The sequence below is a fragment of the Pongo pygmaeus genome, chromosome 20 (genome assembly GCF_028885625.2).
Source record: "Pongo pygmaeus isolate AG05252 chromosome 20, NHGRI_mPonPyg2-v2.0_pri, whole genome shotgun sequence".
Taxonomy (NCBI): domain Eukaryota; kingdom Metazoa; phylum Chordata; class Mammalia; order Primates; family Hominidae; genus Pongo; species Pongo pygmaeus.
The window spans coordinates 38,014,802-38,028,538 of record NC_072393.2 but is presented as its reverse complement, the minus strand read 5'-3'; the positions used below and the strand labels follow the sequence as shown (position 1 = coordinate 38,028,538).

Sequence of the window (13,737 nt, the reverse complement as noted above, 5' to 3'; positions counted from 1 at the left end):
ATCCGCCTGCCTCGGCCTCCCAAAGTGCTGGGATTACAGGCATAAACCACTGCACCTGGCCGAAATGTACAGATCTTTAGTGCTGAGTTTGGTGAGTTTTGACAGATGTACCACCCCAGAAAGCTCCCTCGTGCCCCTTTCTAGGCAGGGCCCCAGCCCTGAATTCCTATGGCTGTGGATTAGTTTCACCTGTTCTTGAACTTCACAGGAATGGAACCGTCTGGTGTCTCTTTGAGCTGGGTTCTGTTCTTAGAAAGCTCACATCCTAGCAAATGGCACTGGGCCGGGCACGGTGGCTTACGCCTGCAATCCCAGCACTTTGGGAGGCTGAGTTGGGAGGATCGTTTGAGGTCAGGAGTTCGAGGCTGCAGTGAGCTATGATCTCACCTCTGTGCTCCAGCCTGGGCGACAGAGAGAGATCTGACTCTAAATAAATAAGTAAATAAAAATAAGATAAAAGAAAATGGCACCACAGAAAGTTCAGAGTCCCCGAATGTTTCTGTTTCTGGGAGGCCTCCGTTGCTCACCCTGCATGGAGCCTCTGGCCAGGACTCTAGGCTTATTCCGAGGGCCTTTCTCATTGGCGAGCTGTTGCCAAGTCAGCCTTTTCATTGAGGGCACAGGATCATGGTTAGGCACGTGGAACTTGAGCCAGGTCTCCCCCTCTCTAGCTGTAAACCCCGGACAGCCTCCTAACCTTTCTATGCCTCAGCGTCCTCCTCTGTACCATGGGGGTGGCACAGTGTGGCCAGCTCGCGGGGCTGTCACAATAATTAATCACGTTAATGTAAGGAAAGCTCCAGGAGCGGTGCCCCGGTGTTGCCAGGGCAGCTGCTCAGGGTGGAAGCGTCTGGGGCATGGGCTTTGGCTGTGGCTGCCCTGGCCATACCGAGGGAGGGTGGTACCTGGCCTTCTGGACTGGGTCCAGGCATGGCACTAATGCCCTCTTCCTTCCTCCACACCCAGCTGGGCCTCATCAGTGGCATCTCCATCATCGTGGGCACCATCATTGGCTCTGGGATCTTCGTTTCCCCCAAGTCTGTGCTCAGCAACACGGAAGCTGTGGGGCCCTGCCTCATCATATGGGCGGCTTGCGGGGTCCTCGCGACGCTGGGTAAAGAGACTTGGGTGCCTGGTGCAGCCCCGGAAGCATGCAGGGTCACGCCAGGCAGGTGCTACCTGTGCCAGCCCTCACCCTGCCAGTATCCCTCTTAGCACATGTGTGGCAAACAGGTGTAAATCAGACTGGACTGAGTGTCCAACGCCGGAGCTCAGGGCCATCCAGCGAGGGCGGACCACGGTGGGCCCCTCCATAGGAGCGCAGCCTCCAGGGGGAGGAAGGCTCCCTGGGGCTGGGGCAGTGCCTCACAAGGGGCCTGTGGGCCCTTCCTGTCTGTGTTCCAGGCGCCCTGTGCTTTGCGGAGCTTGGCACAATGATCACCAAGTCAGGTGGTGAGTATCCTTACCTGATGGAGGCCTACGGGCCCATCCCCGCCTACCTCTTCTCCTGGGCCAGCCTGATCGTCATCAAGCCCTCATCCTTCGCCATCATCTGCCTCAGCTTCTCCGAGTATGTGTGCGCGCCCTTCTATGCGGGCTGCAAGCCTCCTCAAATCGTTGTGAAATGCCTGGCCGCCGCCGCCATCTGTGAGTACCCGAGCCCAGGGCAGGGGTCAGAAAAGACCTGGTATAGAGGGTGTCTGGGGACTCCACCCTCAGCTCCTTCCCAGTGAGCTAAAGTCTCTGGTGAGAGCCCAGGCAGGGCCTGGCATCAGCCTTTGTGGTACCTGTGGGTGCTGCACACTGGGGACCCCCAGGCCCGTGGGTGCTGCAGGGAGGGGTGCCGCTGGCTGTCCTGCAGGGCAGAGCCTTGGCTCAGGGCCCAGCTTCTTCTCCCGGCGTGGTGGCAGGTGCCTGTAATCCCAGCTACTCGGGAGGCTGCTTACCACACCCTGATAATTTTTCACCGTCTGAGGCAGCCCGGCTAAGGTCATCTCCAGGTTCTTTTAAAAAGTCCTTAAACTCGCATGTTCGGATCTGCCCTCTTGGAATTTGGGAGATAATATGATGGCTGGTGGGGGAGTAGGGGCGGACCGCAGGCAGTGGCTCATGCTTGGAATCTCACCACTTTGGGGGGCTGAGGTGGGAGGATCGCTTGAGGCCAAGAGTTTGAGATCAGCCTGGTCAACACAGTGAGACCCTTGCCTCTACAAAAAATAAAAACATTAGCTGGGTGTGGTGGCATGCACCTGGCGTCCCAGCTACTTGGGAGGCTGAGAAGGGGGGTCACTTGAGCCTTGGACCCTGTCTCAAAAAATAAAAGAGGCTAGGTGCGGTGGCCCACGCCTGTAATCCTAGCACTTTGGAAGGCCAAGGCGGGTGGATTGAGGTCACGAGTTCGAGACCAGCCTGGCCAACATGGCAAAACCCCATTTCTACTAAAATACAAAAATTAGCAGGGTGGGGGAGGGGGGTGGTGGGGTAGCACATGCCTGTAATCCCAGCTACTGGGGATACTGAGGCAGGAGAATTCCTTGAACCCAGGAGGTGGAGGTTGCATTGAGCTGAGACTGTGCCATTGCACTCCAGCCTGGACGATGGAGTGAGACTCCATCTCAAATAAATAAATAAAAATAAAATTACAAAAATTAGATGTGAGGGCGATCTGGCAGGGACATCTGTCACCCCCCTGATTACCAGTGTTGATTCAGGTGATCTGGCTGGCTAGGCCACTGTCCTCTTCCTCCCTCACTGCTCCACGTGCGTCCCTCCTGAAGCTGTGCACTCGGTGGAAGAGGATGACCATCCCCGATAGAGGAGGACTGGTCTTCGGTCAAGGGTATATGAGTAGCTGTGCTCCCCTGCTAGAACCTCCAGACAAGCTCTCTACTAAAAATACAAAAATTAGCTGGGCATGGTGGTGTGCACCTGTCGTCCTAGCTACTCAGGAGGCTGAGGCAGGAGAATTGCTTGAACCGGGGAGGCAAAGATTGCTGAGATCGTGAGCTGAGATCATGCCACCGCTCTCCAGCCTGGGTGACAGAGTGAGACTCTATCTCAAAAAAAAAAAATAAAAAATTAAAAAATAAAAATTAAATATATACAAGAAAGGAGACTCCAGGGCTTTGCTGAAAACCATAAATGCAGAAACTGTCCCCACCCTTCCAGTGTTCATCTCGACGGTGAACTCACTGAGCGTGCGGCTGGGAAGCTACGTCCAGAACTTCTTCACTGCAGCCAAGCTGGTGATCGTGGCCATCATCATCATCAGTGGGCTCGTGCTCCTGGCCCAAGGTGACCCACGGGAGGGTGGGCCCTGCACGGGCACACACCAAACGCCCTTCCACTGGGAGCAGGAGCAGCCTTGCCCCAAGAGCCCATCTCCAAGGAAGCATGGCAGGAACTCGGTGGGAGGGATCCTTAGTTTCAGGGCATGTTTAATAAGCTGGGGTCACAATCATGCCCATCTTTCCCGTGGAGATGCACTCAAGATCTGTCCTGCTGACACCCGCTGTTCACTGTCTGGCTTCATTACAGGAAACACAAAGAATTTTGATAATTCTTTCGAGGGCGCCCAGCTGTCTGTGGGAGCCATCAGCCTGGCGTTTTACAATGGACTCTGGGCCTATGATGGATGGTGAGGTGTCCTGAGATGTCCCGAGTCTGGGGGTGGGTGGGGTTCTCCAGGCGACTTTAACTCCACCTGTCATGGAAAACAATGAGTTCCCCTTTCTAGGATTTGGTGTGACTCTGACATTCACCCTCACATTTCCTTTTTGTGAAGCATGTGACAACCTCTCCCCTTTATTCCCTGAGACACCTGCTCAGTCAGCCAGAGTGCTCTGTGTAAAACCCTCACTGGGCCAACACAGGCTCAGCCAAATCAGAGGCAGCCAGGGCCCAAGCTCAGGTTTTCTGTTTTGTTTTGGTTTTTTGTTTTAGAGACAGGATCTCACTTGGTCACCCAGGCTGGAGTGCAATGACGTGATCATAGCTCACTGCAGCCTCAAACTCCTGGGCTCAAGCCAGCTTCCCGCCTCAGCCTTCTGAGTAGCTAGGACTACAGATAGGAGCTGCCATGCCCTGATAATTTTTTATTTTTATGCTTTGTAGAGACAGTCTCTCTGTGTTGCCCAAGCTGCTCTCAAACTCCTGCACTCAAGCAATTCTCTCTCCTCGGCCTCCCAAAGTGCTGGGATTATAGGCGTGAGCCACTGCGCCCGGCCCCAAGCTCTTGATTAAACAAAGAATACTCAATAGCACTTCTATTTAACCTTGACAATCATTAGGTTTGGGAGCCTCTCTGAATCTATTATGGTTTGGGGGACTGCCCTACAAAAATAAATAATACCATATAAATTTTATGTATTGAGTTTAGTGGATGAGACTCTGTTTTGGTTTTTTGTTTTTTTTTTTTTTTTCTTTTTTTGAGACGGAGTCTCACTCTATTACCCAGGCTGGAGTGCAGTGGTGAGATCTCGGCCCACTGCAATTGCTTGAATCCCCCAGGTTCAAGCAATTCTCCTGCCTCAGCCTCCCGACTAGCTGGGATTACAGGCACCTGCCACCATGCACGGCTAATTTTTGTATTTTTAGTAGAGACAAGGTTTTACCATGTTGGCCAGGCTAGTCTTGAACTCCTAACTTCAAGTGATCTGCCCACCTCGGCTTCCCAAAGTGCTGGGATTACAGATGTGCACCACTATGCCTGGCCCATTTTTGTCCTTTAAGGAAGAAGCATGACCGTCTGTAACGATGGTCCTTCTCTCCTGCAGAGCATTTATAGATTTCATTCCCTTTTCAGACAAAGAATATTCCATTTTTTCAAAGCACCCTGGGGACTCACTACTCCTGATTATTCTTGAAAATCCGTATGATTCCCGAGGAGGGCAAAGTCTCAACCAGCTGACAGATGTGTAGGTCTGGGTAGGGCCCCAGGCTCCACCACTAGCAGGGCCATTAACCTGGAAAGAAATTCACCTGGAATTCCTGCAGGAGAATTTTTTCTCTACCAGAGAATCTTAAATGAGGCCAACATTTATTATTGTGGGTTTCATAATTGAAAAAGAAAGTCAAGGTGTGTGACGCTTGTTACTTTCCTTTTTCCAGGAATCAACTCAATTACATCACAGAAGAACTTAGAAACCCTTACAGGTAACAGCTGAATCAGTGCAGAGGACAGTAGCCGGGCAGCCTGATTTCTCTTCTCCTGGTGAAGGCTGGAGCTGTTTCCCTGGGTATTCCATGATGCCCTTCCCGACAGTGAATTATTTCTTTTTTTTTTTTTTTGAGACAGAGTCTTGCTCTGTTGCCTAGGCTGGAGTGCAGTGGTGCAATCTCAGCTCACTCATTTTTGTATTTTTTTAGTAGAGATGGGCTTTCGCCATGTTGGCCAGGCTGGTCTTGAACTCCCGACCTCAAGAGATTCGCCCATCTTGGCCTCCCAAAGTGCTGGGATTACAGGTGTGAGCCACTGCACCTGGCCAGCGAATGATTTCTTATGAGCTCACTATGCACGCTAAAAGTTTGGTTTGGTTTGGGGCAGAACAATGGCTGCTAAGGGAGGGAAGAGTTTGGTCTTCCTTTATCTCTGGCTTATTTTGCTTTATAAACAGTTTCATGTGAACTGCTCTGGAGTCTGAGAGAGGCAGCATTCTCATTTGAAAATATCTCACGTTCCTGCTGGGGCTCTGCTACCTGCGAATCTTCTCCCAGGGAGGGCCTCAGAGAGGGCGTCCATTTCCCACGGGAGGCTGTGGTCTGAATGTGCGTCTCCGTGTCATTGCCCCTCCCAGAAACCTGCCTTTGGCCATTATCATTGGGATCCCCCTGGTGACGGCATGCTACATCCTCATGAACGTGTCCTACTTCACCGTGATGACTGCCACCGAACTCCTGCAGTCCCAGGCCGTGGCTGTGGTGAGTGCCTGGGCATCGCTGCTGGCGGGGGCTGTGGCTTATGGGAAGGGATAAGGCAGGTGTCAGCACTGGAGGTGAGCTCCCTTCCAGGGAAGGAGGGCGATATTCATGGATGGGGACACGGACTGGGCATGCACGGCATGGAGCTGGAGGCAGGGCCGGGCTAGCCAGGGTGAGGGTTTGACAGGCAAGCATGAAACAGGCAGAAAGTGCCAGGGAGTCGGGGGAGGTCATTATACTAGGTCATTATATTAGGTTATTTTGGCAAAATTGGCAATTACTTTTGCACCACCCTAAATAATAATGAATCATAGAAGGTGAGAGGCATTGGGGTCAGTGAAGAGGTGGCTGGGGGCCTCCTGCGGTTGCAAACAGACAACCAAGTCTTGGAGATTTGGAAGGTGGAGGAGACGCAGTTTGGATAAGTGTTGAGGTCACTGACCACGAGACTGGAGGCTGCTAAAGTGGAAGGGAGAATTCGGCCATTCCAGTTGGAGTGGGGGTTCAGGGAAGTGAGAGGCGAAGGTGTCAGGATATTGAAATGACCAAGAATTACGTAGCTGGGTGTGGTGGCGAGTGCCTGTGGTCTCAGCTACTTAGAAGACTGAGGCAAGGATCCTTGAGCCCAGGAGATTGAGGCTACAGTGAGACACGATCATGCCACTGCACTCCAGCCTGGGCGACAGAGCAAGATCCTGTCTCCAAAAAAAATCAAATTAAAAAATAAAGATTTGGCCGGGCATGGTGGCTCATGCCTGTAATCCCAGCACTTTGGGAGGCCAAGATGGGTGGATCGCAAGGTCAGGAGATTGAGACCAGCCTGGCCAACATGGTGAAATTCCGTCTCTACTAAAAATACAAAAATTAGCTGAATGTGGTGGCATGCACCTGTAATCCCAGCTACTTAGGAGGCTGAGGCATGAGCATCGCTTGACCCTGGGAGGCAGAGGTTGCAGTGAGCCGAGACAGCAACATTGCACTCCAGCCTGGGCAATAAGAGCAAAACTCCATCTCAAAAATAAATAAAGAAATAAATAAATAAATAAATAAATAAATAAATAAAAATAAAGATTTATTCCAGGGAGTAGTGGAGAGACTTCTCTTGCCACACAATATCTGGAGATAGGCGAGTGGCGGTCTCCTCTCTCCTCTGCAGTGGAGGAGTCAGAGGCTGTGCCCCGAGGCGAGGTGGGTCCCTGGGTCCCCTGGGAGGCCAGAATAGCTTTTGGGGGCTGGCCGCCCTTGGAGGCCAAGAAAGACCCTCAGGACTCATCTCGCTTCTCTCACCAGACATTTGGTGACCGTGTTCTCTATCCTGCTTCTTGGATCGTTCCACTTTTTGTGGCATTTTCAACCATCGGTGCTGCTAACGGGACCTGCTTCACAGCGGGCAGGTAGGGGACCCCCACCATCACTCCCAGGGTGGACAGGGGCAGTGAAAGCAATATCACCCCCGAGGAAGACACACAGCTAAAATCCTCAGGGCTCTGCCAGGCGAAACCCACGCCAGCACAAGTAGGAGACCCAAATCCAGGAAAGGGATGTAGCTTGAACCCACACCGCAAACTGGCCAGGAAGGCATGGATGGGCCTGCACACGGGAATTGATCAAGGCTGCCTGGAATCTCAGCCTTTCCACTCCAGGGGGCCCTAGTTCCCAACATCAGGGGGAAGCTGCCCATGCTGAGGCGAAGGGAAGCGACACCGTGTGAATGAGGCACTGGTTTTCCACGTGGCACTTTTTACCTTTTCACCTAGTGATATTTCCTGAACATCTTCCCCATGTTAATATACACAAACTAATTTGCTAATTAGCAAATTAATAAACCCAGAATTGGCTAACTTTCCGTTAAAGGGCCAGATGGTAAATATTCCAGGCTCGCAGGCTGCATAAACCTCTGTCACAGATTCTCAACTCTGCCTTGGTACCCAAAAGTGAACAGCCATGGTCATGTTCCAATAAAACTTTATTTGCACAAACAGCTGTGGTTTGCCAATCCTTTAGACCCATCTGGTCTAGAGACTGCTACCAGCTGTGTTGTATCACATGTTCAGATGTAGCATAACTTAACAAATCCTTCACTCACACCTGGGTGTGGGTGGTTTCCATGAATGTTGCTGCAGTGAACATCCTCGAACACGTGTCTTGGCTCAGTTGTCCAGTGTTCTGAATGGATATATTTCGGAGAGAAATTGACAAAGTCTTTGTATGTTAAAAAATGAAATACCATAAAATCATTCTTCTAAAGCCAAACCGAAATACATGTAGCGCTAGGCCTCCAACTTCGTTCTTTGTCAAAAGTGTTTTGGCTAGATCCTTTGTATTTCTTTATAAATTTTTAAATTTTAATTTTAATTAACTAATTAATTTTGAGGCAAGGTCTTACTCTGTCACCCAGGCTGGAGTGCACTGGCACGATCTTGGCTCACTGTAGCCTCTACCTCCTGGGCTCAAGCAATCCTCCCTCCTCAGCCTCTGGAGTAGCTGGGACCACAGGCACGTGCCACCACACCCAGCTAATTTTTGTATTTTTAGTCGAGATGGGGTTTCAACATGTTGCCCAGGCCCATTTCGAACTCCTGGCTCAAGTGATCCTCCTGCCTCAGCCTCCCAAAGCCCTGGAATTATAGGCATGAGCTGTCGTGCCCAGCCTTATATTATTTTTGAGATGGAGTCTTGCTCTGTCACCCAGGCTGGAGTGCAGTGGCACGATCTCAGCTCACTGCAGTCTCTGCCTCCCTAGTTCAAGCAATTTTCTGCCTCAGCCTCCTGAGTAGCTGGGATTACAGGCACCTGCCATCACGCCTGGCTAATTTTTGTATTTTTAGTAGGGACGGAGTTTCACCATCTTGGCCAGGCTGGTCTTGAACTCCTGACCTCGTGATCCACCTGCCTCAGCCTCTCAAAGTGTTGGGATTACAGGTGTGAGCCACCACTCCCGGCCGCCTTATTTTATTTTTAATTGACAAATAATAATTGCTTATATGGGCTGAGGCAGGAGGATTGCTTGAGGCCAGGAGTTCGAGACTAGTCTGGGCCACATGGTGAGACTCCGTCTCTACAAAAAGAAATTTAAAAATTAGCTGGGTGTAGTGGCCCATGCCTGTAGTCCCAGCTACTTGGGAGGCTGAGGTGGGAGGATTGGGTAAGCCCAGAAGTTCCAGGCTGCAGTAAGCCATGATCACACCACTGCACTCCTGCCTGGGTAACAGAGTAAGACCCTGCCTCTAAAAAATAACAATAATTGCATATATGTATGTGGTACAGTGTGATGTTTCAATACATGTAAACACTGTGGAATGAGCAAGTCAGGCTAATCAGCATATGTATCACCTCACATACTTCTTTATGGTGAGAACGTTAAAAATTCACTAGCTGGCTGGGCGCGGTGGCTCACGCCTGTAATCCCAGCACTTTGGGAGGCCGAGGCGGGCGGATCACGAGATCAGGAGATCGAGACCATCTTGCCTAACATGATGAAACCCCGTGTCTACTAAAAATACAAAAAATTAGGTGCGCGTGGTGGTGGGCGCCTGTAGTCCCAGCTACTCGGGAGGCTGAGGCAGGAGAATGGCGTGAACCCGGGAGGCGGAGCTTACAGTGAGCCGAGATCACGCCACTGCACTCCAGCCTGGGCAACAGAGCAAGACTCCGTCTCAGAAAAAAAAAAAAATCCACTAGCTATTTCGAAATATACACTATTACTAACAATAGTCACCTTGCTGTGCAATAGATCACCAGAACTTACTCCTCCCATCATACTGAAACTCTGTAGCCTTTGACCAACATTTCCCCTTTTGCCATCCCAGGCCCCTCTTCCTTCAGCCTCTGGTAACCAGCATTCTACTCTCTATTGCTATGTTTGAATTTTTAGATTTCATGTATGTTGTAGGTGACAACAACTATCTGGGCTGGTGGTACAGGGATAAGAAGAATTTACCAAGACAGCTGTAGGTCAGGAAAGGCAGATTTATTAGAGAAAGTAGGAAAATACATTGCAAGGGTGCAATGAGCAGGTCAGCGAGAGAGGAACTGACTGCAAAGAGACAAAGGCTTGCTGGGGATTTTATAGGATGGTGCTTGTGCTGTGTGCTGTACGTGCAGTGCTGATAATGCCAAGGTTGCAGTGAGCTAACTTGCATTTTTCTATTTTTTTTTTGAGACGGAGTCTTGCTCTGTCACCCAGGCTGGAGTGCAGTGGCATGATCTCGGCTCACTGCAAGCTCCGCCTCCTGGGTTCACGCCATTCTCCTGCCTCAGCCTCCTGAGTGGCCTGGCTAATTTTTTTGTATTTTTAATAGAGATGGGGTTTCACCGTGTTTGCCAGGATGGTCTCGATCTCCTGACCTCGTGATTCACCTGCCTCGGCCTCCCAAAGTGCTGGGATTACAGGTGTGAGCCACCGCGCCTGGCTGCATTTTTCTATTAGCTGAGGGTCTGGCAATCACTGGGCACAGGAAGCTTGTGAGTTATTTGTGCAGGGGGGCTATGTGTCCTGGACCATGAAGAAAGGCGGGCTTGTAGCTTATCTGCTTTATCTCTTTTGGCTTTCCCTTGGTCCCACCAGCCTGACTCATTTTCCCTAATTAGGATTCCATAATATATAAGGGAGATGATGGGATATTTGTCTTTCTGTGTCTGGCTTATTTCACTTAGCATAATGTTCTCTAGAGTCATCTCTGTTGTCAAAAAATGACAGAATTCCATTTTCTATAGAGTCGGAATAGTATTCCATTGTGTATCTATTACATTATTTTTATTCATTCATCTGTGATGGACACTTAGGTTGTGTCCATGTCTTGGCTGTGGTGAATAACATTGTAATGAACATGGGAGTGCAGACACCTGACATGTGGATTTCAATTCATTCAAATATATACCCAGAGGTACATGGGAGTGCAAGCATCTGACATATGATTTCAGTTCATTCAAGTATATACCCAAGGCCGCGTGGTGGCTCACGCGTGTAATCCCAGCACTTTGGGAGGCCAAGGTGGGTGGATCATGTGAGGTCAGGAGTTCGAGACCAACCTGGCCAACATGGTGAAACCCCATCTCTACTAAAAATACAAAAATCAGTGGGGCATGGTGGCAGATGCCTGTAATTCCAGCTATTCAGGAGGCTGAGGCAGGAGAATTGCTTGACCCAGGAAGTAGAGGTTGCAGTGAGCCGAGATCGCACCAGTGCACTCCAGCCTGGGCAACACAGTGAGATACTGCGTCTCAAAAACAACAACAAAAAATCATTGCCCAGACCAATGTTACAGAGCTTCCCTGTTTTCTCCTAGGAATTTTACAGTTTCAAGTCTTACATCCATTTTGAGTAGATTTCTTGTCTAAGGGGTGAGATAAGGGTCCAATTTCATTCTGCCAGCTTTCCTACTTGCATATGAATATTACAATCAGCTTGCCATTTTCTACAGTAAAGCTGTTGGGATTTTGATCAGGACTGGGTTGAATCCATAGATCAACTTGGGGAAGACTCTGCTGTCTTAAAAGTACTGAGTCTTCCAGCATGGGTACGGTGGCTCACACCTGTAATCAGAGCACTTTGGGAGGCCAAGGGGGAGGACTGCTTGAGCCCATGGGTTAGAGACCAGCCTAGGCAACATAGTGAGACCCCATGTCTAAAAAAAAAACAATAGACTTAGCCAGGCGTGGTGGCACATGCCTGTGGTCCCAGCTACTCAGGAGACTGAGGTGGGAGGATCGTGTGAGCCCAGGAGGTTGAGGCTGCAGTGAGCTGAGATTGCACCACCACACTCCGGCCTGGGAGACAGAGTAAGACCTTGTCTCCAAAAAAAAAAAAAAAAAAAAAAAAATACTGAGTCTTCCAATCTATGGGTGGACTATTTAGGTCTTTAATCTTGTTTTAACAACTTTTTTGTTTGTGTGGTGTTTTTTTGTTTTGTTTTGTTTTTTGAGACAGGATCTTGCTTTGTCACCCAGGCTGGAATGCAGTAACACGATCCTGGCTCACTGCAACATCTGCCACCCAGGTTCAAGCGATTCTCATGCCTCAGCCTCCCAGGTAGCTGGGATTACAGGCATACACCATCACACCTGGCTAATTTTTGTATTTTTAGTAGAGACAGGGTTTCACCATGTTGCCCAGGCTGGTCTTAAACTCCTGGCCTCAAGTGATCCACCTGCCTCGGCCTCTCAAAGTGTTGGGATTACAGGCGTGAGCCACTGGGCCTGGCTTAATTTTCTGTAAAAAAAAAAGTTTTTTGAGTAGTTTTTGGTATATAGTTCTTGCACATCTTTTGTCAAATTTATTCCAAAGAATTTCATTTTTCATAATATTGTAAATGGTATTGTTAAATAAAAAGTTGCTTAATTTTTAGTTTCTGATAGTTTATTGCTAGTATACACAAACACAATTTTAACAGTTCTAATTAAGGTACAAATATCATAAAACTCACCCTTTGTAATTGTACAACTCAATTATTTCATAAATTTATAAGGCTGTACAAACATCACAATCCAATTCTAGATCATTTCCATCACCCCAAAAAGTTTCCTCATTGCCTAATTAATCCCTGCTTTTACCCGCAGCCCCAGGCAACCACTGATCTGCTTCTGTCTCTATAACTTTGCTTTTTCTTGACATTTCATCTAAATGGAATGACACGGGCCAGGCGTGGTGGCTCACGCCTGTAATCCCAGCACTTTGGAAGGCCGAAGTGGGTGGATCACTTGAAGTCAGGAGTTCAAGACCAGCCTGGCCAACATGGTGAAACCCTGTCTCTACTAAAAGTACAAAAATTAGCCGGACGTGGTGGGCGTCTGTAGTCCCAGCTACTCAGGAGGCTGAGGCAGGAGAATGGCTTGAACCTGGGGGGCGGAGGTTGCAGTGAGCCGAGATTGCGCCGTTGCACTCCAGCCTGGGTGACAGAGCAAGACTCCGTCTCCCCCCTCAAAAAAAAAAAAAAAAAAAAGTTTATAGCTTTGGTCTTGTAAAATCTGGCAGGACTAGCGGTCCCACGTCAGACTTCTCCTTGTCTGTTTAGCATTCCCTATACACTTACAGTTATTTTGTCTAGTTCCAAAAGTCCTGCTTGCATTCTGATTTTATGGAATTTCTATATTAATTTCTGGAGGACTGATAAAAAGATTTGACAGTATTCACCTTGAGTCTAAATCTCCCTTCCATTTATCAACTCCCATCCTCCCGGTTTCACTTCTTTTGGGAATTAATATCAAGTTCATATCAATTCAAAGTTAAGATATGTAGTTGTAAATAGACGGGTCTTTGTGGCATTTGTATTGACTTCTAATTTTATTGCACTGTAATTAGAGTATGTGACCTTTATGATATCGTCTTGGTTTAGGGTTTTTGTTTGTTGTTGTCGTTTTGAGACAGGGTCTCACTGTCGCCCAGGCTGGAGTGTGGTGGTGCAATCATGGCTCACTGCAGCCTCAGATCCCTCCCTGTGCTTTAAGTGATCCTCCCACCTCAGCCTCTCAAGTAGCTAGGACCACAGGCACGTGCCACCATGCATGGCTAATATTAAGTTTTTTGTAGATGTGAGGTCTTCTATGTTGCCCAAGCTGGTCTCAAACTCCCGGCCTCAAGCGATCCTCCCACTTCAACCTCCCAAAGTGCTGGGATTACAGGTGTAAGCCACAGTGGCTGGCCTGATATCAATTCTTAGTTATTTTATCTTTTTGAAAAAGAGTCTCGCTCTGTCATCCAGGCTAGAGTACAGTGGCGCAATCTCAGCTCACTGCAACTTCTGCCTCCTAGGTTCAAGTGATTCTCCTGCCTCAGCCTCCCAAGTAGCTGGGATTATAGGCACCTGCCACCACACCTAA

The 13,737-nt window shown here is 49.2% G+C and overlaps 1 protein-coding gene across 1 annotated transcript in view; it reads left to right on the top strand.

Moving 5' to 3' along the window:
• Positions 1 to 13,737, top strand: part of SLC7A9 (solute carrier family 7 member 9) — a 30,160-nt gene that overhangs the window by 2,838 nt on the left and 13,585 nt on the right. The window contains exons 2-8 of the mRNA XM_054464677.2: positions 967 to 1,114; positions 1,405 to 1,647; positions 3,169 to 3,294; positions 3,538 to 3,637; positions 5,110 to 5,154; positions 5,796 to 5,919; positions 7,210 to 7,313. Coding sequence (XP_054320652.1) covers positions 967 to 1,114; positions 1,405 to 1,647; positions 3,169 to 3,294; positions 3,538 to 3,637; positions 5,110 to 5,154; positions 5,796 to 5,919; positions 7,210 to 7,313 — 890 coding nt within the window. The remainder of the gene's footprint in view (positions 1 to 966; positions 1,115 to 1,404; positions 1,648 to 3,168; positions 3,295 to 3,537; positions 3,638 to 5,109; positions 5,155 to 5,795; positions 5,920 to 7,209; positions 7,314 to 13,737) is intronic.